This window comes from Gopherus evgoodei, unplaced genomic scaffold (assembly GCF_007399415.2).
Source record: "Gopherus evgoodei ecotype Sinaloan lineage unplaced genomic scaffold, rGopEvg1_v1.p scaffold_37_arrow_ctg1, whole genome shotgun sequence".
NCBI lineage: Eukaryota > Metazoa > Chordata > Testudines > Testudinidae > Gopherus > Gopherus evgoodei.
In genome coordinates, this window is record NW_022060049.1 from 4,030,492 (window position 1) to 4,058,486 (window position 27,995).

The 27,995-nt window shown below is 55.1% G+C and overlaps 1 protein-coding gene across 5 annotated transcripts; it reads right to left on the minus strand.

The window, feature by feature from the left end:
- On the minus strand, positions 1-27,991 carry GIPC1 (GIPC PDZ domain containing family member 1). 5 transcript variants are annotated; one of them, XM_030545418.1, is made up of 8 exons: positions 27,889-27,966; positions 26,501-26,675; positions 22,733-23,065; positions 22,185-22,370; positions 16,458-16,638; positions 5,171-5,283; positions 4,368-4,449; positions 1-3,168 (listed from the first exon to the last, which is right to left on the minus strand). In XM_030545418.1, the coding sequence occupies exons 3-8, from the start codon at positions 23,012-23,014 to the stop codon at positions 3,017-3,019; spliced, it is 996 nt and encodes a 331-aa protein (XP_030401278.1). In that variant the 5' UTR covers positions 23,015-23,065; positions 26,501-26,675; positions 27,889-27,966; the 3' UTR covers positions 1-3,016. The 5 variants fall into 5 exon arrangements, with proteins under 5 accessions (XP_030401278.1, XP_030401277.1, XP_030401280.1 ...); XM_030545417.1 differs by lacking the exon at positions 26,501-26,675 and having other exon boundaries at positions 27,889-27,990; XM_030545420.1 differs by lacking the exons at positions 26,501-26,675; positions 27,889-27,966 and adding an exon at positions 24,505-24,605.
- Between the last annotated feature and the right edge of the window lie 4 nt (positions 27,992-27,995).

A 27,995-nucleotide genomic window follows, 5' to 3' on the forward strand; every position in this document is an offset into this window, starting at 1 on the left:
TAGAGTCGATATATTTTTATGTTAAAGATGCTTTACAGGTAAAATACAAAAATAGGGCCTGGGAGGATGGGGTATCTGCCCCCTGTCAGCAGCTCCCAGGGAACCAGGGTTCGGCTTGGGGGTCACAGCTCATTTCCATCACAGAGTGAGGGCGGGGCACAGGGGCTTTGGTCTCTGGGACTCCCAACTCTGACCAAGCCCTGCTCAGCAGGAGGTCACTCCTCACCCTGGGGGCCTGGAGCCCCTCACAATGTAACCACCCCCTCCAAGCCCCTTGCTTTGCCCACTCCCCTCCAAGCCAGGGCCCGGGCCCAGGGCCAAGCACAGTGCTGGGCTTAGTGTCATGGATACAGTAAGCGCCTGAGGGCTGGAGAGTGACTGAAGAAGTTGGGGGACAGGGAGCAACCCTGGGGCTCCCAGCCTGCAGCCCAAGACAAGTGCCAGGAGGGGATATAAATATTGCAGCACGTGGAGCTTTACAAACATTGCGCGTCCTCACGCCCGCCCTGCGAGGTAGGTCAGTCCGATCCAGAGTGAACAGATAAAGACAAGACAGAGAGGGAAGGGGAGATGCCCAAGGGCGAGAGGTGGTAGCAGAGCTGAGAACAAAACCATGAGTCCTGTCTCTCACGCCCCTGGTCTAATGCGTAGGGCCCACCCCATACACACACCTCCCAGAGCCAGTAAAATCCAGGAGTCCTGATCCAGCCACTAGCCCCTTCAGCTTCTTTAAAAGGATCACAAAAAACTCCAAGCCAGCCCAAGGGGACCCCAGCCATGCAGCAGCGTGTGTCAACTCCCTCCCACCCCCCATGGGTGCAGTGGGGGATTCCCTCAGAATAAGGAGGGAGGGGGAGGGGTTAGGAGGGGCATGTGGGGGACAGTGTTACGACAGGCTCAGACTGGTGAGGGGACTCCCCCCACAGGCTCCAGGGGCAATTCATCACAGAGTGTAGATGCTAGGAGAGATGATTAACCCACCCACCTGCATTAGGGATGGGACATCAGGGTCAGCGCTGAGGCTTGGCCCAGGGACTAGGGCTGTGGCCTCCAGCAGCATGGGGGCGAAGGGGGAGGAGGATGCCCCCCCACAGCAGAATAGGGGGTGACACTCTCTTTACACAGGAAGTCAGAGCAGCGTGAAGCAGGCAGGGGAGCCTGGCTGAGTCCAGGGGGAGGGGAACCCAGATCAGCTGGAAACCCCCCCATAAGACCCATTGGCGTATACAGCCTGAAGGGCCTGGTGCACCTGCCCCAGGGGGGAGTCAATTCAAACCCCCCCCCCCCCAAGAATGGAGAGTGGAAATGGGGTGGGTGGGACGGGAAGGTGGGCTGGGAGACTGTGAATAGAACAGGCCCGACTGGCCTAATCGGTTGGTGTGAGTTTTAGCAGGAGGTAGGAGAGGAGACGAGTGGATTTAACCCTCTGACCACCCCCTAAGGCTGCGATGCTCTGGGGACAGCAGCAGGGGTGGGGGCTGCCTGAGAGCTAAGGGATACTCCCCTGTCCCACTCACCCGCTGCCTGCGGGCCGGGAGCAGAGAGCAGCTGCTGTGAATGTGGGGTGTGAACAGCACAGCCAGGGGAGCGCAGGGCTCCAGCCTCAGCAACAGACACGTGACAAGAGACACCCAGTCATTCCTGAGCTGTTCCAGGGGAATCCTGCTGCCCCACGTGGGGCTGGGGCTGGCGCACCCTTCCTGCAGTGGGGAGAGCAGACCCAAGAAGCAGGACCCAGCCTGGGGCTATTCCTCTGTGGTAGGTGGGGCAGGAGCCCACTGCACCCCCAAAGAAGTCTTCCGGGCAGCAGTAAGTGGAGGAGGGATCTCAGGGCAATAGTGCTCAGCTGTGACAGCCTGAATGCACCAGAGAACTTCTGCCAGCACGGGGTGTAACAGGGGGCAGGTACTCTGGCCATGGGGGAAGCTCCCAGCTACCCCAGCCAGGCCTTTGCCAGCAGGGGGCACTGCAGGCTGTCGATTCCTTTCCCCTGGGGGTGGGGGCACGGAGGGTAACAAGGGGAGCAGGATGAGGGGATGGCAGCGAGCTGTTTCTCTGCGCCCTTCTTCCCCCCCCCCCGAGTTAGCAGCAGCTCCCAGTCTCATGCATTGCTCAGGGCTGCAGCCCCACATGCTGCCTGCCTCCACTGCAGGCCAGAGCCCCTGCCAGCCCCTCCCAGCTCAGGGCTCCACCTGGGGAGGAGGAAGGATTAACGCAGGTGAAGGGACAGGGCAGCACAGTACCAACAGAGCAGCAGGGCAGGGGCGAGCTCAGAACACCCTGGGGGAGGAGTGAGCAGGCTGGTGGGGGCACTCTGCCATCAGCAGCCTTGCTCCTGTTAGTGGTTAGATGGGTGCTGACAGGCAGCGGGGTGGATGTACCATACAGACATGGGGTGGGGGGTCTGCCCACAAACACCCACACGTGGAACACAGGCACCGGGGTTAGTTTAAAGGCACCGGGGTTACTGCCCGGCGGGAGGCTGTGCCCAGGCAGAGGTACAGTCGAGGGACTCCCCAGCAGTGGCCAGGAGGTTACCCTGATGACTGAAGAGGGGTGCCAGGCCCTGCAGGTCCCAGGACACACACCCATCTCCACCCCAGGGAGCAGCGCAGGAGTTGGGAATCCTGTCCAGCTCCTGGCCCCCTCACTCCCCCGTTGTCCCCTGGGACTAGGGAGGGAGCACCCCCAAGGGCCTGCCCAGTCCCCACCTCTCTGCAGCCTTCCCCAGGGGCACACGATGGCTCAGCTTATTGCTCCATAATGCCCAGCAGCTGTCCCCTCCGCCGCCTCCAGCACTGGGGGGATTGAGAGAAGAGCCCAGAGCCTGGCTCCCATGCGGCTCCAGGTACAGTCAGGAAGGGCTGGCCACAGAGAGGTGCACACAGGGTCCTGGGTGGAGAGGAGGGGGCGAGGAGCCAGAGCTGGAGTGTTTGCAGTGCTGGAGCCAGGTACAGAGCCGGGCCCATGGGCACAGCAGATCCAGGGTGGGCAGAGCAGGCCAGGCCTGCAGAGTCTAGTAGCGTCCAACCTTGGCATCCCCAATGGCGCCCCACACGTCAAAGACGAACTCGTCGGGGAAGGCGAAGTCACCCAGCCGCTCATCCAGCGCCTCAGCGAACTCGTCGGGGTTCCGCTTGTCCTTCCCCAGCTCTACCATGGTGGCAGCTGGAGAGCAGAGATAGGGGCATTCACTGTCACAACATTACCTGTGGCAGGACGTGCCAGCCCTAGTGCTATCCCACCGCTCCCACCAAACAGCACTGCCATGCCATGGCCAGGAGCACTAGCCACCCTCAGCCCCAGCACTGCCAGCGCCAACATGCTACTCTTGCCCACAGCCCTGGCCGAGGAGGCCTGCAAGCTGAAGGGCTGATTTGCTCTCTGTGCGCCCAGCCCTGCTTCTCAGAACACACCGACAAGCCTGTGACTGCCACAGTAACCCTGGAAATGCTGCTGTGCTGGGAGAGCCCTGCTCACTTCTCAGAGAGAGGAGATCTCTCCTCACACAAGGGATGTCGGCCTCTGGGCCACTAGCAGCAGGGCTTGGACTTAACTGCTGGGGAGCATCCAGCTACTCCAGTCCCACCCTTCCCAGCAGGGGGCACTGCAGGAGCGCTGGCTGTGGGGGAGCTCCCAGCAGGGGCACTGTAGGGAGCAGGGGAGGAGCACTGGCTGTGGGGGAGCTCCCAGCAGGGGGCACTGCAGGAGCGCTGGCTGTGGGGGAGCTCCCAGCAGGGGCGCTGTAGGGAGCAGGGGAGGAGCACTGGCTGTGGGGGAGCTCCCAGCAGGGGGCGCTGCAGGAGCACTGGCTGTGGGGGAGCTCCCAGCAAGGGGCGCTGTAGGGAGCAGGGGAGGAGCACTAGCTGTGGGGGAGCTCCCAGCAGGGGGCGCTGCAGGAGCGCTGGCTGTGGGGGAGCTCCCAGCAGGGGCGCTGTAGGGAGCAGGGGAGGAGCACTGGCTGTGGGGGAGCTCCCAGCAGGGGGCGCTGCAGGAGCGCTGGCTGTGGGGGAGCTCCCAGCAAGGGGCGCTGTAGGGAGCAGGGGAGGAGCACTAGCTGAGGGGGAGCTCCCAGCAAGGGGCGCTGTAGGGAGCAGGGGAGGAGCACTAGCTGTGGGGGAGCTCCCAGCAGGGGGCGCTGCAGGAGCGCTGGCTGTGGGGGAGCTCCCAGCAGGGGCGCTGTAGGGAGCAGGGGAGGAGCACTGGCTGTAGGCGGTGCTCCCAGCTACTCCGGCAGGGGGAGCTCCCACGCTGCCCAGCAAGGATTCCTAGGCTGGCTGACTGTGACACAGCCCTTCCCCCAACACCCCAATGCTTTGGGCACCCCGCTCCAGGCTGACTTGGGGGCTGCTCGGCCAGAGACTCACCCAGCTCCGTGTCGCGGATACCCATGTAGCTCTCCAGCAGGTCGTCCACCTTCTCAATCGCCCTCTCCTCAAACGCAGACAGCTGGGGGGCAGGAGAGCTGCTGAGCAGGAGACTGAGGCAAAAATATAGCCCCCATCCCATCCCCACATCCCAGCCAAGAACCATGGGAAAAGTGGGGCCCTCTAAAGCCTCTTCCAGCCCTTCCCATTCCTTGGCAGAGAGGTGTGGGTGTTGGGGGCCAGGGCTGGGATAGCAGGGGGCTGCGGGTCAGGATTTAGGGGCATCAGCAGGGCTGGGGGGGTAGGAGACCCCAGGGTTCAGATTGCAGGGGGCTATGGGTCAGGACGAGAAGCAATCAGCAGGGCTGGTGGGGGGTGGGGGGGGAGAGCCCAGGGTTGGGATAGAAGGGGGCTATGGGTCAGGATTGAGGGGCATCCACAGGGCTGGGGGTGGGAGACCCCAGGGTTCAGATAGCAGGGGGCTGCAGGTCAGGATTGAGGGGCATCGGCAGGGCTGTGGGGGGGGGGAGCCCAGAGTTGGGATAGAAAAGGGCTACGGATCAGGATTGAGGGGCATCGGCAGGGCTGGGGGAGGAGACTGGGAAGCAGACGCAGTGCAAGGATCGGCCCCATATGGAGGACCTGTCCCCTCCCCACTCTTGGGACAGCTGGGACCTCAGCTTCCCTCTCATTCTGCTCTGGCTCCACACCCTCAGTTCCCTCTGGGAAAAGGTCAGGGCCCAAGTGAATATTCGAAGGCTCCCCAAGGCTGTCAGGGGAAGCTCCCCAGGGCTGGCACCTACCTGCTCCTCCACGGTGGCCGGTCCCTTGGCCCGCAGCCGTAGGGTCCCTCTGCCAGTGCCCAGCTGGGAGCTACTGTTGTGCTTGCCCCCTGCGGCCCGCTGGCTGATCATATCTGAAACACAGCAAGGGGACGAGCCAGTGAGACCACACCAGAGGTGGGGCAGTCACATGCTGGCCTCGCAGCCCCGAATCCCAGCAGCCAGCCCAGGGCATCAGTGCAGCCAAATTGACAGCCGCCCTCCAGCAGGAAGTGGGACCAGGAATTAGATACCACCGCCTGGGCACAACTGGCAGGGTATGCTTGGGAGGCAGCTAGGGTCAGGGTAGTGTGTGTTGTTCTGATGTCTCAATCCCAACTGTGTGTGTGTGCATAGCTGGGGCTGGGATTGAGGGGCACTAGCAGAGTTGGGGGAGGGGAGCCCAGGGCTGGGATGGCCGGGGGCTGCAGGCCGGGGCCAGCGGCGGAGCTGTGTGGGGAGCCCAGGGCTGGGAGGGCCAGGGGCCATGGGCAGGGGCCAACAGCAGAGCTGTGTGGGGAGCTCAGGCCTGGGATGGCCAGGGGCTGGGGGCAGGGGCCAGCGGCGGAGCTGTGTGAGGAGCTCAGGCCTGGGATGGCCAGGGGCTGCGGGCAAGGGCCAGCAGCAGAACTGTGTGAGGAGCTCAGGGCTGGGATGGGCAGGGGCTGCGGGCAGGGGCCAGCAGCAGAGCTGTGTGAGGAGGGCTGGGGGCAGGGGCCAGCAGCAGCGCTGGGATGGCAAGGTGAAGATGCTGCATGTTGGGACTCAGGGCTGGTTGCAGTAATATCCATCCCAGGAAGCTGCACGCTGCCTTCCCCTCCCCCGCTTTGCCCTGCTGCTTCCCCCAGAGTGGGGCTTGGACCCACAAGACAACTGCATCAGTCTGACAACACGGGACAGCAAAGGCACATTGAGATCAGCACGTGGGACCAGAGAAGCGGTCCCTGGCAGTCATGGATCAGCTGTGGCACAGGGCCCAAGGCAGTGGGTGCAGTGCAAGAACCTCTGTTAGACAAAGCAGTGCAGCCCTTGGAGGGTCAGGTCTCCATACTCCACAGCAGAGGCTCTGGCAGGACTGAATATCTGGGGTCCTGCCGGCCTGCTCCTTTGCATGGATCTTCCTTCCTTCCCCTGCACATGCCTCTTGCTCCTGCTCTCCCATTGGCAGTGAATGAGCAGGGGCTGGTGAGTTTGAGCTCACAGAGCCCTCGGCTGGATGAGGAATACCCGTGCTGTGAGGGAATGGGCAGAAATCCGGGATCGTCCAGCCACAGCAGCTCTAGGTGGAGTGCAGGACCCTGGGCGCTGGCAGCGGCGGGTGATTCCTGCGCTTTGTGGGTTTCTCACCATCCAGTGTTATTTTAATGCACTGGTCCAGGCGCTCCCTTTACGTCTAAGCCCCCTGGATTGGATCTAATGTCCAGGAAGGTTTCATAGCAGCACAGAACCCAGTTAAGGATGTGTTCCACCTCGGCTTCCCCCGCACACAGAGGTATGTGAGGGCAGCTTTCAAAATGCAGTTGGTATGGCCCAGCTGATTTAAACATGAGAGCGTTTAGTAAAAGCAGAGCGGGGCAGGACCCCTGGATTCTCTCCCTGGCTCTGGGAAGGGACGGGGGGCTAGGGTGAAAGCAGGGGGCTGGGAATCAGACTGCCAGGTTCCACTTCAAGAAAATCAAGCCCCTGCCTTTCTGCTGCTGCCTGAGCAGAAGGCTAAGCAGATTTGCCACATCAGCTGCGTCCAAGGTGAGACATAAACTCTGGCTAAAGCCAGTCTCTGATCTTGGCCCCTCTCACACATCACTCCAGTGCTCTACACCCTCCCCATGCCTGATGTCAATGCATGGCCATGGCTCTGTGCCCCATCTCTTCTCCTGGGAAAGCTGTACTCTGCTGGAGGGACTGATGTGCAAGAAAGAGAAGGCGGTTCACAGAGAGGGGTCATGGCAGAGACTGGGCAGCCGGGAGAGAGGAGAGGAAGCATTTCCAGAGCTTGTTGTAATATTCACCTTTTGACAGCTGCTGCAAGGACAAGAGCTGAGCTCCCGGGGGCTCCATGGCCAGCTGAAGCGATGCAACCTGGGAAAAGCTACTGGAGCCCGAAGGAGCAGAGGCTGCTGTGGACAGTGCTGTGCAATCCTGGATTTTGTTGCCACAGCACTGAGCTCCACGGAGATACCAGGGAGAACTGGTTTCTCCGATACGTTGGCTCCCTCGTCTGACCTCCGTGGCGCTTAGCCATTCTGGACACCAAAGCTGAATAAAGACTCCAGTGACATATCGTGGGGTGCAGCATTGCCAGGCAGTTGTTAAACAGCTGCCACGCTGTGCCCCAGAAGTGGCGGCATGTCAGTACTGAGAGGAGAGACCCCGTACAGCACTTGGAGATCCCTTCCACACAGAAGGGGCTAGCGAAAAAAAAAGTACAACCCTGAGCCCCTGTGAAAGACAAGAACCTGTCCTGATAACGATGACTAACATGCTTGCTTCACTGGGGGCTGAGATCCCTCTTCACACATATGAAACTGACGCATGGGGACAAGAAGCCACAGTGCAAGCCTCATGGAGCCTGCAGGCCTTCCTAACTCTTTGAGGCCTCTGCTCAGACCAGGCCTCTCTGTCCCGTGGGTGGGTCTAGTTCTTGCCAACAGCAGCGCGGGATCCCACAAGCTCCTTTCCTCCAGTACGTGATCGGTTTCTTCCTGCCCTTGGGCAGCCTGGAATCCCTAGGGAAGCCGTGGTCCATCCCGCAGCAGCTCCCACGCCTGCAGAGACCTCTGTTCCCAATGCGCTTCCGGAGCGGCCAGCATTTTCCTGGACAGCCTCATCCCCTCGAGCTGATACAGGGCACTGGTCACTCCATTTCCTCTCCCCACAAGGGACGGAGCCGCTTCAGCGTCATCCCATTAAAACCCTCACGGGACAACCAAACCAGCTGCTGTGTTTCCAAGAGATACTCCCTTCTAACTGGCCTGAGAACAGCAGTGCGCCTCTCCAGCCAGTCGTTACTGTGTGCTGGGGACACAGAGCCATGGAGATCCAGCCCCACTGACATTTCTCACAGTCCCACAGAGTAAAAATAATCTGGGAAAGTGTCATCTGATCAGCCACTTTCCTGCTTCTGGCATATGAGGGAGGGGGCGCCTGAAACCCCACGCCGGACATAGATGGCAGCAGGAGTGTGGTGTAAATGCCCAGGCACAGGGCTGTGTGTTGCTCAGTCCCTGCCAGAGGGGGCACTGGAAGCAGCCCGCCATGCTCCTTTTCCTACCAGCCCCCTGGATCCATTGCTTCCTGCTAGCCATGGTCTCCTCTCTGCCCCTCAATGACATTCCCCCAGCCCAACTGCTGTGCCAAGGAGGTGCCCCCAAGGGCAGTGGGGCAGTCTAGGGGCCCCGCTTTCTTGCTTGTTAGAGCTGTCGAGGGGGAGGGTGAAGGCCATGCAGCTGGGGTGCCGGCCACGGGAGCAGAGATCCTGTGTGCGGAGCACAGATGCTGGGGCAGGTGCAGGGCAAGAATTATCCAAGAGGGGCTCCACTCGCGGGGTGCGGGAGGTCCCGCTTCATCCTAAGCTCTTCAGAGGCTGCTTCACTTGCAGTTTGTCCTTCAGAAATGGGAAGAGAGGCCCTGGATGTGTTGAGCCAGAGAGCGAGGGACGGCAGCTGGTGGGGGGAAGGAAGACGGGGACACATGCAGCACCATGGCTCACCCCAATACAGTAGGCTGAATACTCACTGCAGGAGCCCCAGTTTCTGCATTACATTCTATGTCGTGCTGCCCCCACATTCCCCAGGGGCCACCTGCACCCCACTGCCCAGGCAAAGCGTTGGGAAGCAGCTGGTGCGTTGCCACTTTTCCACCTCTCGGTGCCCTTCGGGCAGAGGGGGCATTAAACGGGGAGCAGGGGACGGCCTGAATGCCTCATTCCAAACCTCAGCAAGGGCTGGCTCCTGCTACCTGGTTCTCCGCTGCTGCGGCCAATAGCCGGGGGAAGGACAGCCCGATGAGTCTGCCAAAGCGAGCAGCAGTGAGACCAGTAACTATTACAGTGTCTTCGTTAAATGTCGGTGATGAACAAGCTCCCACGTCAGGCTGCCTGCAGACTCAGGCAGATGTCCCTGCTATCGGGCAGGCTCGACAGCTGTGGCTGCGAAGAAACCCTTCAAGAGACTTCGGTTTTCCCCTCCCCCTTAAAAAATAATAATTCTGCAGCAGATTCAAGCCCAGACGACTCTGTGGGTGCACTGCTGTCAGGACGCACGGGGGGAAAACTGGTTATTCACCCTCCCATGTCCAGGCGAGGGGAGCAAGCTGAGGCAGAAGCGCCCCTGCTCTAGGGGCTGATGTATCGCTCATTCAGTGTGGAAGGCAGACTGCCACATTCAGTTCTGGCCCAGGGCATTCATGTTGGAGTCGCTTCTTCCCTTGACCTTCAGATCTCCCGCTGGCGTCTCTGGGAAGGACGGGGCCGGTCTGGCCTCTGTGGCACCTGCACCATTGGGGATTGTATATTCAGTACTTGATTGCCATGTTCAGCGAGAAACGCTCTGCCCTGTGCTCCTCTCCCTCTCCCCCCTGCCCCAACGCTGAAAGTTAGCGCTGAGACTGAAATGCCAGTGCTGGCAGTTGCAGATGGCACCACTGGGAGACTGAGGAGTGAGCACTCCCTAGCACCCTACTCGCCATAGTCCGGCTGTCAGCAGACACATGACAGCCAGAAGCCCCTCTGGGGTGATTTTTAAGAGGAGGGAAGCAGACACTGTGGACAATGTGTCCAAGGGTCACAAGTCTCTCAAGAGGACAGAAACAGACTGGGGCCCATATGCATCTCCTCCTAGGACTCTACCTCCAAGAGGGGATCCCGCGGCCCTGCAGCATGGGGCGTGGATACTTTAGCACCAGAGACACTAGAGGGGACGGGCTCCCCTAGCTGCTTGTAAGGTGGCTAGAACTGCTCTGCCTGGTGCATTGGGGTACAGGAGTTTTATGGGGGCACACACTGCTTGCTTACTGACAGCCCTCGTGCAGCTGTTCCCCAGCTCTCTGGCGCTGGCCCTAACAGCTACTCCCTGCCCCTCCAAGCACATACCAGTGTCTGTCTTCTATGGAAAACGCTGCTGCCCTCCCCAGGTTCCAAGGAGGAGTCCTTGGAGCAGCAGCAGCAGCTACCACAACCTGGCAGCAGCTGGGCTGGAGGAGCCATGACATCCCGCCCGCTCCCAATGTGGTTAGCACAGTACGGGCTGTGGGAGAGGGAAAGGCCCTGGACTCAGACACAAATATCCTCCAGGCACATCAACGTGTTTGGGCTGGAGCCGCAATCAGAGGATGGCGTGCCAGGCAGGCACCCCACCCTGCTGTGTGTGCGCCTCATGCACCGACGCCAGGCCAAGGCCTGGAGGCAGGCTCCTAACAGATCACAAACCCAGAGACCTCCAGCCCCTATCTACACTAGGACCAGACATGATGCAAAAAGCAATTGGCCTAGAGCCTACATAACCCCTGGGGTCCCCGCACAGCCACTGTCCCAACAGCCCCAGGCTGGCTGCAGCAGCCACTGTTCTGCTGGGTGGATGCTGAATGCCATTAACACCCCTGGGAAGCCCAGCTACCATACACCCGGAGGGCAGGGTGATAGGGAGGGGCTATCATCATCACGTTCCTATTACACCTCTGGCGTTTAGGGCAGTGACGAAGCTGCTCCACTCCTGGCTGTTTCTGGCAAGTCTTTCAGTGGTTCCCCAGTACTGCCCCAGGTTTTTCAGCTCGGCGCCCACAGCTCTTTGCCATGTTGGTTTTGGGCGGCCTTGTTTTCACTTGCCTTCAGGTGTCCATCTTATTGCTGCTCTGGTGATGGAATCAATTTCCAACCGAAGCACACAACCAATCCATCTCCAGTGCCTCCTGGCAGTGATGGTGCTCAGATGCTCTTGGCTGCACTGTGTCAATAGATCTTGGTTTGAGATTTTTCTGGGCCAAAGGATATGGAGGATTTTTCCCTTTTGGGGCTATCATAGGCAGGGGCTATTCAGACCCCACCCCTCGTACATAAAAACATCTATTCAGGGGTGAAAGTAACACAGAAGACTTACCAGTACGGGGGCCTGGCCTTGGGCAGAAGGGGCAGGGCTGGGGATCAGTCTCTAACAGCCAGCCGGTCCGCGTCGCCCAGGGCTCTAGCGGTGATTTAAAAGGGCCCGGGGCTCCGGCTGCTGCCGCGGTAGTAGGGGCCGAGAGCCCCGGGCCTTTTAAAAATTGCCAGGCCCCAGGGCAGCTGCCCCTTTTACCCCCAACCCCGTTGGTGACCCTGTCAGTAGGGACCCTACCAGCAGGGCCACCAACTGGGGGAGGGGAGCGGGGGACAAAAGGGGCAGCACATCGGCTGCATGGGGGTTGGTACTGGTGGCCATTTCTTACCGGTACACCGTACCGGCCCACTTTCACCTCTGCATCTATTCCCGCCCCCCAACATGCAGAGAGAATCACTGATCCAGAAGCCATGGGAAGAGGGGTCATTGACCCCCAGGTCAGCCTGCCTCAGCCCCCCGTTAGAGCCCTCACAGGGTAGGGAACAGCACTGAGAAAGACTAGCCTGGCAACAACACAGAAGCCCAGTTGTTCTGCCTCTGCTAATGGGAACGTGTGCTTGGCTCATAGTGAGGATGGAGCTCCAGGTGTTCCTGGCACTGGCATTTCTGAGGCTTCCTGTCATCCTCCCACTTCCCCCAAAGCTGGGAGGGGGTGGCTGTGTTCAACTGGGAATGCAGCGGCACTGCCCTGCCTTTCCAGGAAAGCTTGGCTCCTTTCAGACAGGGAGGAGCTGTTTGCCCCACACGGGGAGGCTGGGGTTCTGGCCTCTGCCCTAGAGCTTGCAGCCAAGAGACAGAACAGACTTTCTAGTCATGCCACTGCACAGGCAGGACAGGGCGCAGGGGCTGCATGGGAGGGGAGAGCAGGGCATGTCTGCGCCAAGACGCCGGCGCTGGCAAAGAACGGAGACCACAGGAGCTGCAGAAGGTCACATGACCTACACCAACTAATAAGTGCAAGACTGGAATAGCAAGGGCACTGGCAGAGCTGTGAGGGGAGGGGGCCAGGGCTGGAGAAGTAGGGGGTCTCTGAGTCGGGGGTTTTCAAGGGGTATTGGCACAGCTCTGCGCGAGGATGTCGAGGAGCATCAGCAGGGTGGTGGGTGGGGGCTGAGAGGCACCAGCAGGGCTGTGTGTGGGGGAGCCCAGGGCTGGAGAAGCAGGGTGGGGCTTTGGGTGGGGAGCTTAGGGGTAGCAGCAGTGCGGTCTGGAGGTGCTGAGGGGTAGCAGCAGGGCTGGAGAAGCAGGGGGTCTGAGGGCAGCAGCAGAGCTGACAGGTAGCAGCAGGGCTGGAGAAGCAGGAGGTCTCTGGGTGGGGTTGAGGGGTAGCAGCAGAGCTGAGGCGTAGCAGCAGGGCTAGTGAAGCAGGGGGTCTGTGGGTGAGGGCTGAGGGTAGCGGCAGGGCTGGAGAAGCAGGGGGTCTGTGGCGGGGTCTGAGGGGTAGCAGCAGAGCTGATGGTAGTGGCAGGGCTGGAGAAGCAGGGGGTCTCTGGATGGGGGCTGAGGGGTAGCAGCAGAGCTGGAGAAGCAGGGGGTCTCTGGATGGGGGCTGAGGGGTAGCGGCAGAGCTGGAGAAGCAAGGGGGTGGGGGGGCTGAGAGTAGTGGCAGGGCTGGAGAAGCATGGGGTTGGGGGGGGCTGAGGCATAGCAGCAGGGCCACTGGGTGGGGACTGAGGGTAGCAGCAGGGCTAGAGAAGCAGGGAGTCAGGGGGGCTGAGGGGTAGCAGCAGAGCTGAGGCGTAGCAGCAGGGCTGGAGAAGGGGGTCGGGGGGCTGAGGCGCAGCAGCAGGGTTGAGGATAGCGGCAGGGCTGGAGAAGCAGGAGGTCTCTGGGTGGGGGCTGAGGGATAGCAGCAGAGCTGAGAGTAGCAGCAGAATTGGAGAAGCAGGGGGTCTGGAGGTGGGGGCTGAGGGGTAGCAGCCGGGCTGGAGAAGCAGGGGGTCTGTCGATGGGGGCTAAGGGTAGCGGCAGGGCTGTGTGGGGAGAAGGTAGAAGGTGCTGCAAAGAGGACTGAGGGGTGTGGGCACAGCCATGCTGCCTGTACATTAGTCTCACTCAAGAGCATTGAGAGAACGCTGTGATTAGTGTCTCCCCAGCTGAGTCAAGGTACTGGCCCCTCCCCAGATCACAGGGAAGGCCCTGAACACTCTCAATGGGGGAGCGAGAAATAGCCAGCTGAGAGATTAACACAAGCGGCTGCTCCAGGTTGCCCACAGAGGGGAAGAAATGAACTGAGCTGGCCTGGAGCTGTTCCCCAGAGGCCGGCACTTGCCCGGTCAGCAGCTCTCACAGCAGTCCACCCAGAGCTGCAGACTCCAGGCTTGTGAACCAGGGCGGCAGGTTTCTACAAGAGGTGGGAACTGAACAGGGCCAACACAGGATGAACCAGCTCCTCCCCACCTTGCTTTGATCAGAGGACAAGAGGCTGCTTATGCAAGGAGCTGGTGATCTGGGTCCTCAGCAGGAGCCCGTGAGCTGAGCCAGTGCCCTGCAGCAGGAAGAGCTGCCAAGAGCAGTAAGGGGGACATGGCAGGATAGAAGGGTGCACCCAAGGAGAAAGACCTGTAACTGACGCTGCACAGTCCCTCAGGCCAGGCTGAGGGAACTCCCCCTTCAATCAAGCACGACCCGCATATGGGGTGTAACACCCATGTTGGGGTGCACCCACTGCTGCCCTCTGCTGGATATTACCAGATCTGCCCAGGCCCTCCCAAGTTCCATCTCCCTCTGGCAGATCCAGAGGTAAAAAGGCCGTCTCCTCTTGGCAACTAGCAGAGCTCTCCCTGCGCTCTAGCTGCCGGCATTCTGGGAGAAGAGCGTGGAGCTTTTCCTCCCTTGGCCCCTGGTCCAGAGGGTCAGCGCACACTGGAAGACAGGGCAGGTTATGAGGCTGAATTGAAACACCAGTGAGTTGTGGGTCCAGGCAGCAGGGCACAGGGCTGGCAGGACTGAGCTAAGCTTAGCATTCTCAGGTTTGCCTGCCACCCAGTTGGCAGGTGGCTTTGCCAAAGCAGATCCAGCGAGCATTGGCACCTGGTCTCTCTCCACCACGGCCGAGCAGAGGACCCTAACGTTCACACACATGGCCAGCACCACGGAGCTGTCACTAATTCCCATGGAACAAATTGCAGGGAATGAGCAGCGGCACAGATGCTGGTGCCAGGGCTCCCGAAGTGCCAGACATGAACATATGCAGCTGGTACCCAGTAGAGGGAGGGGAGAAGGAAGTTGCCAGATTCCAGGAACCAGGGACGCCTGCGTGGGCTGAGAAGCATAAGCCAAGGAGGAAATAACTTAAAAGTGGAAAATGATCTTCCTTCCCAGATCAGAGGCCAGTGAGTCACTTAAGGAGGAAGGAATTCGTGATGGCAGGCTGGCCTTGCGGATGAATGAACTCAGACACCAGCAGCAGGGAATGTGATGGGACTGGGAGCCAGGACGCCTGGGTCCTATTCCTTGCGTAGGGAGGGAGCACCTCTAGTGGTTAAGATTGGCAAAGCAGCACTCCTGGATTCTGCTTCCACACTGCCGCTGCCTCGCTGTGTGATCTGGGGCGACATGAGGGTAGCAACACTGAGCCAACCCGCGGCTTAGTGCAGTGTTCGAAGAGGTGCTACCAAGAGCCAAGGACTCTGATAAGGCTGCACAGACAGCAGAGAGTGAGGTCACACTGGGATCAGAGGCAGTCTGCCCGCAACAGAGTTGACAGGGCTGGAATCCCCATCCCTGGGGTACGTTTGGGAGCCACTGACAAGGCCAGCGCTGGATAACAAGCACAGGGGCTGGAACAGTACCACCCGGAACCAAGTTGTCTCCCTCGGCCTTCAGCACCATCCTGGTGACCTCACTTTCCCTCAGGCTCCACTCAAAGCCCTGAGCTTTGAGGGATCAGTAGGGAGAGCTCCTTCACCTTGCCAGCTGCTGGGGTTGAAACAGGCCTGTCTGCTTAGTGAAATTTAGGACAGCGAGCACAGATCCCTTCCCTCAAGCCACCATAGAGACACTGAGGGTGCAGCAAGACAGAGCCAGCCCCTCCCACTTGTCCTGTGAGCAGCCTCCTCTCATCACTGAATACACAGAGGGTCATTTGCAGATACCTTGGCAGGGCCACCTAACCCCAAGTCCAAGCAGAGAGGGGTCAGCTTTACAGGTCGGCTGCCCAAAGGCCCAAGTGCAGGATCAGCAGCTACAGGAATCTCCAGATCCCACTTGCCTTCCATGGCAGAAGCCTCCTTTTCCCTCTCCCAATAAAACTCCCAATACCATGGCTGGTGAAGCCCTGAAAAAGCAACAGAACTTCCCTATCTCAGCCAACCCTGTGGTTACACGGCACAGGTCGGATGGCTAGGAGCTGCAGTGAGGTTACAGCGCCACCTGCTGGCCACCACGCTACAGGACAAGTCATCAAACCCCATGCTCAGCACCTCAAGCAGCGGGTCTCACCCTTTTTTGGCTCAGGACTCATTTGTATATGTCGATGGCCTGTTGTGACCCAGCACACTGGCTGGGCTGCAATGCCCACCTTGCACTCACCTGGCAGCAGCGGCTCCAGGGAGTTGAGCCCAGCCAGACCCACGGGACCAGAGCCACCTCACGGGCCTATGAAATATTCCAGCGAGAGACAGATTGGGAAACCCTGATGCAAAGCCCCTCCCCATCTCCCATTTAATGGCTTTGTAGGACAGAAGGTAATGGCCTTTAGTGCCACAGCAGCCAGCAGGGCTTGGGCCTTTGGGCTAAGATGAAAGGTGCTCTCAGATACGCACCCAATGCAGCTTCTCACTGAAGGAGGAAGGATGGAACATGCAAAACAAAGCCCAGCGTGTTCTGTGCTGGACTGATTGCCCTGGAGGCTGAAGGTCTCAGCAGAGCCAATGGCAAACATCCCGCCCCCTGCCGCCATGCGCCCCCCTACCCCACCCAGGAACAAGCCGCTCTAGAGAGATGGGGGGTGGGGTCTCAGTCTCTGTGGACCGTTTGATCCTTTCTGCTGTGGCTGCCAACAAGGGGAGTCAGTTACTTAGCCAGGGACTCCTGCTCTACTAGGACCTGGACTGAGACCCACTGCGTTCGCTTTACACATCAGGTGGAACTAATTTGTGACTACAGAGACTGGTGACAGGCCTCATGCTGCTGCCAGAGGCCTCATCTGCCCTGGGCAGTCTGTGGGGCTCACTCACCGAATGCCTTCCGGGGCTCTGTTAGCTTCAGCGTGAAGGTGCGGCCTTTCGGCAGGTCCTTGAGCATCTTGGCAACCTCGTAGTGCCGGCAGCCGATGAGGCTCTGCCCGTTGATGGACTCAATCATGTCGCCCACATTGATGACCTGGATCCGGTCTATGACGCTCCCTTCTTTGATCCTCTGCAAGCAAGAGACAGGATGGTTCGCTCCCAGCACAGACGGCAGGTCCAGGGGCAGTTTAAGTGGCAGTTTCCTCCCCACAGCTTCCAGATGAGAGTCTGAACAGCAGCACTTTCATTCAGCTAAGGGTTGTGCACAGCCCTTTGTATTCAGCAAAGCTACCCAGAACCCCATAAGACAGTCAATTGAGACTGAAGCACAGAGACATCTCCAGGGTCACAGAGTGCATCAGCAGCAGAGCAGGGAACAGAACCCAGGAACCCTGGCTCCCATCAGGCCACAGGGCCTTCCCTTTGTAGTTAGTCTCGCGCACATATTTTTGCCCAGCAGAAGCTTGGTCCTTCCTTAGCACATTAATGGTGACTTATGTACAAGTGATCACGATTTAAATACATTTATAAAATACAAACAGAATGAAATATCAGTGATAGAAACACTCGGTGCTTTAGAAGGGCCAGTTTCACAAAGCTGAAAAGACTTATAAGCCACATCAGCTCAGAGGAAGACTGGGTGTGTTTAAGAACATTATTACATGGCCAAAAAGCCATAAATCGAGGAACATGACTGTGTTGGTTAGAAAATGACCTGCTTTAGTGGGGAAGTGAAGGCAGCTATAAAAAATAAAGAAATGTAATAAATGGAAGGAAGGAGAAAAGAAAGGGAATATAAATCAGAAGTTAGGAACCGGAGAAAACTGAAAATGGAAGAAGAGAGAGACAAGGAGACGATCGCCAGCAGATTTAAGGACAAGGAGTTTTCTTTAATGTATTAGGAACAAAAATAATTCTAATAATGATATTGGTCTATTACTAGATTGAAAGGCTAGAATTATCAATAGTAATGCAGAAAAGGCACAGGAGAACAAATACGTATGTTCTGTATTTGGGGAAAAACAGATGATGTGTTCATATCGCAGGATAACATTCTTTCCCCTGCACTAGTATCTCTGGAGAATGTTAAAACAGCAGCTACTAAAGTCAGACAGTTTAAAATCGGCAGGTCCAGATAACTTTCATCCAAGAGTTTCAAAAGAGCCGCTGAGAAGCTAGCTGCACTGTTAATGTTGATTTTCAATAAGTCTTGGAAGACCAGCAAAATTTCAGAAGACTGGGTAAAGGGTGACATGGGTAGTTATGTGACCGTCAGTCTGACATCGATCCCGGGCAAGATAATGAAGCAGTTGATATGGAATTTGCTTAATAAAGAATTAAAGAGGAGAATATAATTAATGCCAATCAACATGGGTTTATGGAAAATAGATCCTGTCAAACTATCTTGATTTGTTTTTTAAATGAGATTACAAGTTTGGTCGATAAAGGTAATAGTGTTGACATAATAGACAGATGTCTAAGGCATCTGACTTGGTACCACATGACATTTTGATTTAAAAACTAGAACAAAATTAATATGGCACACTTTAAATGGACTAAAAGCTGGCTAATTGATAGGACTCAAAATGTAAGTGTAAATGGGGAATCATCATTGAACAGATGTTGTTCTAGTGTGGTCCCACAGGGATCCGTTCTTGCCCCTATATTTTTTAACGTTTTTATTAGTGACCTGGAAGAAAACAAAATCACCACTGACAAAGTTTGCAGATGACACAAAAAAAATGGGGAATGGCATATAATGAAGAGGAGAGGTCATTATCACAGAGTGATCTGGATCACTTGGTAAACTGGGCTCAAGCAAGCACTGTGTTTTAACATGTCGAAATGTGCATAATTAGGAACAAAACAAAAAAACGTAGGCCATACTTCCAGAACAGGGGACTCTACCTTAGGAAACAGTGACTCTGAAAAAGATTTGGGGGTCAAGGCGGATAATCAACTAAACGTGACCTCCCAGTGCAAAACTGTGGCCAAAAGGGCTAATGCGATCCTGCGATGCATAAACAAGGGAATCTTGAGGAAGAGGAGTAGAGAGATTATTTTACTTCTGTATTTAGCACTGGTGTGACCCCTCCCTGCTGGAATCCTGGGTCCAGCTTTGCTGCCCACAATTCAAGAAGGAAGTCGAAAAATTGGAGAAGGGGTCAGGGAAGAGCTGCAACAATGATTAGAGGATTAGAAAACCTGCCTGATAGCCACGGACTCCAGGGGCTCAATCTATTTGCTTAACAAAGATAAGCTTAATGGGTGACTCCATTACAGTTTGTAAATTACCTACACGGGGACCAATATTTGATTATGGGCTCTTCAGTGTAGCAGCAAAAGGTCTGACACCAGGCAATAACTGGAAGTTGAAGCTAGACAAAATTCAGACTGGAAATAAAGGTTAAATTTTTAACCGTGAGCGTATTTAATCTTTGGAATAATTTACTAGGGAGCCTGGTGGATTCTCCATCACTGAACATTTTTAAGTCAATACTGGACGTTTCTCTAAAAGATCTGCTCTGGGGATTATTTCCAGGCAGTTCTCTGGCCTGTTATACCCAGGAGGACAGACTAGATCACAGTGGTCCCTTCTGGCCTTGGAATCTAGGAACATACATCTCTTCAGAAGGGCCTAGGAACCGAAGGCCTCCCACTAACAAAATGGCACCATGAGACAAAAGATCATGGCATTAGGAGGCATGATGATCAAGAGTTCTGATTTTACCGGCTGGAGCTGCTGCAGAGTCTACACATCTTGTGTATTAACTCAATAATATTTAATTAGGCTCCTTTGTACCCGTCACCCTGAAGGATCCCAGAGCACTTGAGACTATGTCTATACATGAGTCATTTCACCCATTGCTGAAATGCAGCCACCTATTGGGTGGAACATGGCAGCTGCTTAACAGCCATGCTGCAGTGATTTAGACTCTGGAACTGGAGCTTCTTAGGGAATGTCATTAGCTGAGAATTAGCAAATGCACCACAGTACCAGGGGATCTTTTACAAGATTCCAAAGAAGATTTGTGCTCTAATACCACAACCTTGCCCTGTTGGCATGGCTCTCTTCTTTCAAATTGATCCACTAGTCTGGGCCTCTCTCATTTACTTGGGGGTTTAGAGTCTGATCAGGGATGTCACTATCACTGTGCTATGGAGGCACAGAGGGGTCTCTGAGGGAAAGGCTGCAGCTCCTAGCACCTGGGAAAACCATCCGGGACACAGAGCATGTGAGAAAGTGACAAGGCAGGAGAAAGGACCGGGGCAGCTTCAGGTAGGAAGGGATGGGTGCACTGATCACCTAGCTCCTCCAAGTGAGGTTAGGATCAGAGCAGGGGACGGAAAGCAGGAAGAGCTGTAAGCTGAGTAAAAGAGGCAGTTAGAGGCCAAAAGCATCCTTTAAAAATTGGAAGTTAAATCCTACTGAAGAAAACAGTAAGAAAAACTATCAGGTCAAGTGTAAAAGTATAATTAAGGCCAAAAATGAATTTGAAGAGCAACTAGCAAAAAGACAAAAACTAACAGAAAAACTTGTTTTAAGTACATCAGAAGCAGGAAGTCTGCCAAGCAATCAGTGGGGCCACTGGACGATCGAAGGAGCACTCAAAGACGACAAAGCCATTGCAGAGAAGCTAAATGAATTATTTGCATCAGTCTTCACTGCAGAGAATGTGAGGGAGTTTCCCACTCCTCAACCATTCTTTGTAGGGGACAAATCTGAGGACCTGTCCCAGACTGAGGTGTCAATAGAAGAGCTATTGGAACAAATTAATAAATTAAACACCAGGACCACATGGGATTCATCCAGGAGTTCTAAAGGAACTCAAATATGAAATGGCAGAACTAACTGACTGTGGTATGTAACTTGCCACTTAAATCAGCCTCTGGAACAGATAACTGGAGGACAGCTAATGAGACGTCAATTTTTGAAAAAGGAACCAGCAGCGATACTAGCAATTATGGGCCAGTAAGCCGGACTTCACAACCAGGCAAACCGGTTCAAAACAGAGTAAATAAAAGAATTTTCAGATGCAGATGAACAGGATATATGAGGGAACAGTCAACGTGGCTCTTTTAAAAAATCATGCCTCACCAATCTATTAGAATTCTTTGAGGGGGTCAATAAGCATGTGGACCACAGTGATCCAGTTGATCTTTTAGAAAGCCTTTGACAAGGTCCACATCAAAGGCTCTTAAGCAAAAGTAGCCATGAGATAAGAGGGAAGGTCCCCTCAGGAATCAGTAACTGCTTAAAAGATAGGAAACAAAAGGTAGAAATAAATGGTCATTTTACACAATGGAGAAAGGTAAATAGCAGGGTCCCCCAAGGATCTGTACAGTTCAACATTCATAAATGCTCTGGAAAAAGGATCAAACAGTGAGGTGGCAAAATTTGCAGATGATCACGAACTTGCGTAATTTTGTAAGTCCAAAGCTGACTGCAAAGAGTTACAAAGAGATCTCACAAAACTGGGTGACTGGGCAACAAAATGGAAGATGACATTCAATGTTAATAAATGCAAAGTAATGCACATTGCAAAACATAATTCCAACTACACATACAAAATTATGGGGTCTAAATTAGCTGTTACCACTTAAGAAAGAGATCTTGGCGTCATCATGGATAGTTCTCTGAAAACATCTGCTCAATGTGTAGCGGCAGTCAAAAAAAGCTAAAAAGAATGTTAGGAGCCATTAGGAAAGGGACGGAAAATAAGACAGGAAATATCATAACGCGACTATATAAATCCACGGTATTCCTACACCTTGAATACTGGGCGCATTTATGGTTGGCCCCATCTCAAAGATATATTTAGAATTGGGAAAGGTACAGAGAAGGGCAACAAAAATGATTGGGGGATAGAACAGCTTCTATATGAGAAGAGAAGACTGAGACTGTTCAGAAAAGAGACAGCTAAGGGAGGATACGATAGAGGTCTATAAAATCATGAACAGCGTGGAGAAAGTTAATTGGGAAGTGTTCATACCCTTTCTCATAACACAAGAGCCAGATGTCACCCAATGAAATTAATAGGCAGCTTGTTTAAAACAAAGTTAACACACAGTCAACCTGTGGAACTCATTCCCAGGGGATGCCATGAAGGCCAAAACTATACAAGGTTCAAAAAAAAGAACTAGATAAGTTCTTGGAGGATAGGTCCCTCTATTGCTATTAGCCAAGATGGTCAGGAATGCAACCCCATGCTCTGGGTGTCCCTAAACCTCTGACTGACAGAAGCTGGGACTGGACAATGGGATGGATCACTTGAAATTGCCCTGTTCTGTTTGTGCCCTCTGAAGCATCTGGCACCAGCCACAATTGGAAGATAGGATACTGGGCTACATGGACCAGTGGTCTCGTTCAGTAGGACTGTTCGCGTGGCTCAGACAGAGCCTCTGGGACCAGAAGCTCCATGTGATCAGGTTTGCTACTGGGGTTTCTACTCCCCCGTAAGACCCATAGCATGGCTCATGCTTGGGGGCTCACACTGCAGCTCTCTGGGGATGGACAGACAGATGGGAAGGGAAGGAGTAAGAAAAGACACCACAGTGTATGCCTGAGAGGAGCACGCCTCCTCTCAAACTGTGCACCCCACCCACAGCCCAATCAGCCAGTGACAGGGCCTCCTGGGCTCTAGGATGACGTGAACAGAGCTCAGTCATCTGTACCTTAATGAAAGCATAGCCGGCTCCATTGTCAGTGATGGTCAGGCCCAGTGCCTCCTCAGACTTGAAGACCTCCACCTCCTTCTTCTGGCCCTTTGTGTGTGCAAAGATGAAGTCCTCCAGACCGATCTGGCCACCCAACAGCTTGTCCATGTCCACTTTGTGGGTGTTTAAGGTGCAGAACATCACCTGGGAGGTGGGAAGAGAGATACAGTGTGAGGAACCCCTGGACCACAGCTTCCCCCACTGCCCCTCAGCACCTCTGCTGGGAAGGCCCCATATCCTCAAGGTTATGTCAGCATTTTAGCACCAGCCCGACTGGGCTCAGCCCAGTTGGGCATAGACCTCAGGGGGCATGTAGCAACTGAGCCCAGAGTCACTGACCAGCAAAAAGCCAAGGGCACAGCACAGCCTGACACAGGGTGTTGGTCCACGAAACCAGAGAAGGCACCAAAGCAAAGGGCCCACGCCACTGGCCGGCTAGGCACTGCCATGCAGAGGGGCTTCCTCTCTGAGCTCCCCACCCTGCAGCCTGGGTGCTCAGCACCTACCTCAACTGGCGGGATCTTGAAAGCCTCTGCAATTTTGCTGTACAGCTCCTTGACATTGGTGAAGCCCTCGATCCTGCCAGTGGGGCTACCATGGGCCAGCTGAGTGTGGAACACCAGTCGAGGGCGGAGGCTGGCAGGAGGCGGTGGCAGGCCAGGCTGCAGGGCTGCCACACTGCCGCCACTGCCCACCTCCACCCCACCCAAGCTGCCACGAATGGGCTCAGCCTCCTCATTCTCCACCAGTGGAGGGGCCTTCTTCCGGCGGCCTAGTCCGAGCGGCATGAGGGAGGAGTGGCCAGACAGCAGGAAGTATCAGTCACCCACGGGAGAGACCTGCAGGAAGCAAAGGGGAAAGATTGTAGGAAACCGGCAGTGGAATCAATGACAAGATCCAAGTGGTACTGGCTGACTAGGGTGTCAGGGAATGGGACATGGGCCATCCTCCTCTAGGACATCAGCTCTAACCCAGCCTTAGGGCAGACAGAGCGAGTCTGGGGAATGGGACATGCAGCATTCCTCCTCTAGGGCATCAGTTCCAATCCAGCCGCAGATCAGGGAGCCTGACAGGTAGGGGAGTCACACCTGTGGAGTGTGAAGGCCTATTTTAATTCTGATTCATCTGCACAGCTTTAGCCACTTTTAAAATTAACCAGAATAATGTAAAAAGAGGAGTGACAGCTTTGGAAACTCCCTGCCCCTTGCCTGCCTCCCCCAAGTCCTAGTGTACAGCCCCAGATCAGTGCTCTCCTCCTGGTAGCCTGCAGCCAAGTGGCAGCTCCTGCCAAATCCCATACATAGCTCTAAGTTATGGAGAGAGAAGCAGTCATCTGTATTTCTAGCCTGCTTTAGAAACACATTTAGTACAAAGCTCTCTAATGAGTAAGCATCTAGTGATCTCAGGGCTTGGCAGTGGCCCTGCATCTCCCCTCCACTAGCCGACACAGGGGAAGCAGCATTTCCGATACCAAAGCTCCTCCACTGGTGTTGGGGCTGGTCACACGATTCCTACTGCTGCAGCAGGTGAAGTCATGGGGTATGGGCAGAGAATGAAAAGTAACACTCCCCCTCCCACCCCTCCCCGAGTCCTGCCCCTCAGGACTGAGCTGCTGTGGAGGCAGGAAACACGCACTGGGGCTGACCCCTGAAGGATTTAAAAAAAAAAAAAAAATCAGTGTAGTTGCCACTGGAAACAAAGTAAAACCCACAGGCCCTGCTGGCGAGCGGAGACTCTGACAGAGTACTGCAGAAAGCCAACCCCAGGGAAATGCCAGCCCTACTGCCTCACAGACAAAGGAAAATCCATGCCAGGCCCAGAGAACTTTCCTCACTGCCACAGCAGGACACACATACTGACCCTTCCACTCCAAGGACACTCCCAGGAGAAGTGGGATTCCAGGGGGGTTCACCAGGATTGATGAGCCTGGTGCTGCTGGTAGGAGTGCCCTAACCCCTGATGCAAGGACATGGAGGAGGAAGGGGCAGCCTCGGCGGGAGTCCTTCCAGCCCGGGAGTCTCCGACGTCTCTGTTCTGGAATGAGGGTGGAGCGCACCCTGGCAGGCTGATTCAGAGCAGAGAAACCGGCTACAGGGCGTTCCTCAAAGGGTGTAATGGCAGAGGAACTCAGCCAAGCCTGTCAGCGATTACTCCATGCCATGAAGCTGCTCAGTTCAATGGATCCCCAGTATCACCCAGGGCAGAAAGACGCCTCCAGAACTACCACCCACCACCCCCCTCACCCAGCCTAGAACGCACAGCTCCTAACAGCACTAACCAAGAGAGGATTCAGCTCATGCTGTAGAAATTCTCCACATCCATGTTCTCCCCCTAGCTGCCCAGCTCACTCAGGATCCTCGTTATATCCTATTCTGTGCCCACATCAGTCTTTCCCCCATTCCCTCCCTTCCCCCTCTCCTCCTCTTCCTTATGCTTACTAGTTTCACCTCCAGCTCTTTGCTTCCTATCTCACTGTGTCTATCACTCACGCAGAGCTAGAACTTAGCCTGGCCCTCTTTGGCCATTTTATACCTTGTTTCATGGGACATGGTTCTTCACTTCCTGGTGCTAAACAGCCATTTAGCACCACACTCCTTTGGGGATCTTGGGATCCAGCTGAAACCTCCTGCTCAGACAGATTCAGACTCAGCACTAAACACCTGTCTTATTATGGCCAAGCCTACCATAACTAATTAATTCATAATATTCTAAAGAGCAGCAAACAAAAAATGCAGGAGGCCAAGTTCTTACAGGACACAAGTGGACAAATAAATTGACCGGCAATTTTAAAGTTTCAACTTCAGAGTATTATTCACATAAAATCAATTTAGGGCTGCTACTCTTCATACCTAACTTTTGCACCTGCCAGAACTTGCAGATCACTTATTTGTTTAACACACAACCTACAGTTGTGGGGCAGGTAGGATAATACCACCGGTATCAGCTCCACAACTTCCTTGTACAGCTATTCCTGTCTTTGCATTTAGGGAGGAACAAAGTCCTGTTTGCAGCTATCTTGATCAGTTTTTGAAATGCTAATACCATAAAAACATTATATAGATACTTGTTTTGTTTGTATGCATATAGAGTGAGCAGCTGAATAACTGTTATGCTCCACCACAGAAGAGGCTGCATTTTCAGCAGAGGGTGAAGCTATTCCCTTCTAGATTGCAGGGCATTTGCTAGGTAAATACAGAATTGCTAAGGACCATTTGGAACTTTAGGGCAAAGTTGTTCAAAAATAAAAAAAAAAGATTCACAATTCAGATGAATAAGGAAATTTGATGGCTGGAAATGCTCAGGGGGCTATCCTCAGCTGCTGGGTCTGAGGCCATCTGCTGCCAAGTGGAAGAAGATAACAAATGGTGCTGCCCATTAAAGTGGCAGCAGTTTCCTGCCCCAGGAACTTGTGACTAGTGACCCCTCTGTGGTAACAGAGTTGGGTGGGGGGCCTGGAGGGAGAAAAAAACAAGGATTCCCAAATTGCCCAGTAAAAGTAGGGCACTGTGTGCATATTTGTATGTCCTGACTGATCTTGTGGCTAAAGCACAGACAAGGGACTCAGGAGATCTCAGTTCCACCCTAACATGCTGAGCAAGTCACTTTCCCCTCACATACATCCCCCCAAAAGTGCCTCGGTTTCCCCCCTTTGAAATTGGAGAGCAATACTTCCCTACTTCTCATAGAATGTCAGGGTGGGAAGGGACCTCAGGTGGCCATCTAGTCCAACCCCCTGCTCAAAGCAGGACCAATCCCCAATTTTCACCCCAGATCTTTAAGTGGCCCTATCAAGGATTGAACTCATAACATTGGGTTTAGCAGGCCAATGCTCAAACCACTGAGCTATCCCCCCACCAGCCACATAAGGCTTAATTCAGCACCACCTAGCAATTCTGGAATTTGACACAGGTTTGTTCATGGCTATAGAGGGAATTCTGTGCACTCAGCAACAGGGCACTGCTGCTCAGTCATGCAAATCAAACTTCTACTAAACCTCTCCCCCATCCCCCCACAAGGCTAAACTGCAAGTGCTGCAAACACCAGTAGTCCTTAATGCCTTCTTGTGGCAATGAGCAAAAACTAATCCCCAGCCTGACTGACAAGAGATTATAACTGTGATCCAGCAGAGCCAGAACAGCAGACACGGGGAAGGAGCAGCACCCGCTGCCTTCAGTGAACATACCTACCCAAGCATTCCCCACCATTCTCCAGGACCGTGAATGACCATGGAGTGGGATTTGATTTGGGGGATAATTAATTCAGCGGTTTACCACCTGTCGCAGAGAGGCTGCTATATGTTTCCCCAACTCCTCAGGCAGTAGAGGTTGTTGAACTCATTTGCGGGATGATCAACACCGGGAATGATTATTTCATTTGTTTTGTTGCATGTGCGTGTCTTCACTGTGTTGCCCTCATGTCCCACGTCACACACAGCAGAGAAACAAACACCTAAAAGGGTCATGTTAATTCCCGTTGGTACACTGTGTGTCAGAGATTCCTCTGCAAAACTCTAACCACCTGCCTTCATTAGATGGGAAAAAGGTAAGGGGAGGAATAGGCTAAGAGATACTAAATAGACAAGCAAACAAGGGGAATTTCCAGTAGATTTTGCACAGCAAACTTTGAACTTAAGTCAGAACCTTTTGATCTTTCACGGGGGGGGGGGGGACCTAAACCAAACCCAAGCCTAATTTACAGGGCGCTGTCCGCCCCCCTGTTCTGCATGGGCATTTGGAGATTCCACGCTGCCCATCTCTATATTAGAGCCTCTGAGCAGCAGAAAAGTGCTTCACACAGACATCAATTAAGCCTCACTCACCCCACCAGGCTACTGAGTCTCTTTATCCCTATTTTCCAGATAGGTAAAGTGAGTACAAACAAGACTTCCTAGTCACACAGGGAGTTGGTGATGGCACTGGGAATGCAACCAGGAGTCCCGGCACCCAGTTTCCTGCTTTAATTGTTGTCCCTGGTCTCCAAGTACCAGCCCAGCACCTCAAACATGCATTGTATCCTACACAAGACTGCAGTGCTAGGACCCCTATGCATTTGCAAAAGGGGAGGGAGCCTTGTACGGTGGTTACAGCAGGGGACAGAGCCAAGACTTCTATTCCCAGGCTCACTACTTCAGAGCCACAGGTGCCCCTCTCCAAGACCCTCTGTGGCATAAATCCCCAGGGGGGCCCTCCCATCCTTCTGTGCCACTAATACACCACACATACCCCCCTCAAGGGCACAGCAACGGCAGCCCCCACACAGAGCTTGAGCCCCCTCAGACACATTCCAGCTGAAACCCCATTCCCAGCAACAGCATCCCTTCCTCAAAGCTGGAGCAAGGGGACCTCCCTTCCCCTCCCCCCCCAAAGCTGCGGCCACCCTGCTCCCCCAGAGCCAACCCCTCCCCCAGGGCACCTCCCCTCGCTCCTACCCCCCTGAGAGCTGGACCCTCCCGCTCCCATCCCCCACCCTGGGGCACTTTCCCTCGCTCCCATCCCCCCCCCGGCTCCAGGGCACCTCCCCTCGCTCCCATCCCCCCTCAGAGCTGGACCCCCGCGCGCCAATCCCCCCATCCTAGGGCACCTTCTCCACTCCCACTCCCCTCAGAGCTGGACTCCTTCTCCCATCCCCCCGCTCAGGGCACCTTCCTCCCGGCCTGACTCACCCCGTCCGCCTCCCCACAGAGCCGGTCCCGTCCCTCCACCAAACTCCAGCTGGGCGCAGCCGCGGCCTGTCGCCCAGGGAGGGAGGGAAGGGGGGGAGCATCGCCGC

Excerpts from the sequence above, each read along its gene's own strand:
- GIPC1 (XM_030545417.1), bottom strand. The coding sequence starts at position 23,014 with ATGCCGCTCGGACTAGGCCGCCGGAAGAAGGCCCCTCCACTGGTGGAG. Across the intron at positions 22,371-22,732 it reads TCAAGATCCCGCCAGTTGAG|GTGATGTTCTGCACCTTAAA; the intron begins GTAGGTGCTGAG and ends CCCACCTCCCAG. Across the intron at positions 4,450-5,170 it reads CGGCCACCGTGGAGGAGCAG|CTGTCTGCGTTTGAGGAGAG; the intron begins GTAGGTGCCAGC and ends CCTGCCCCCCAG.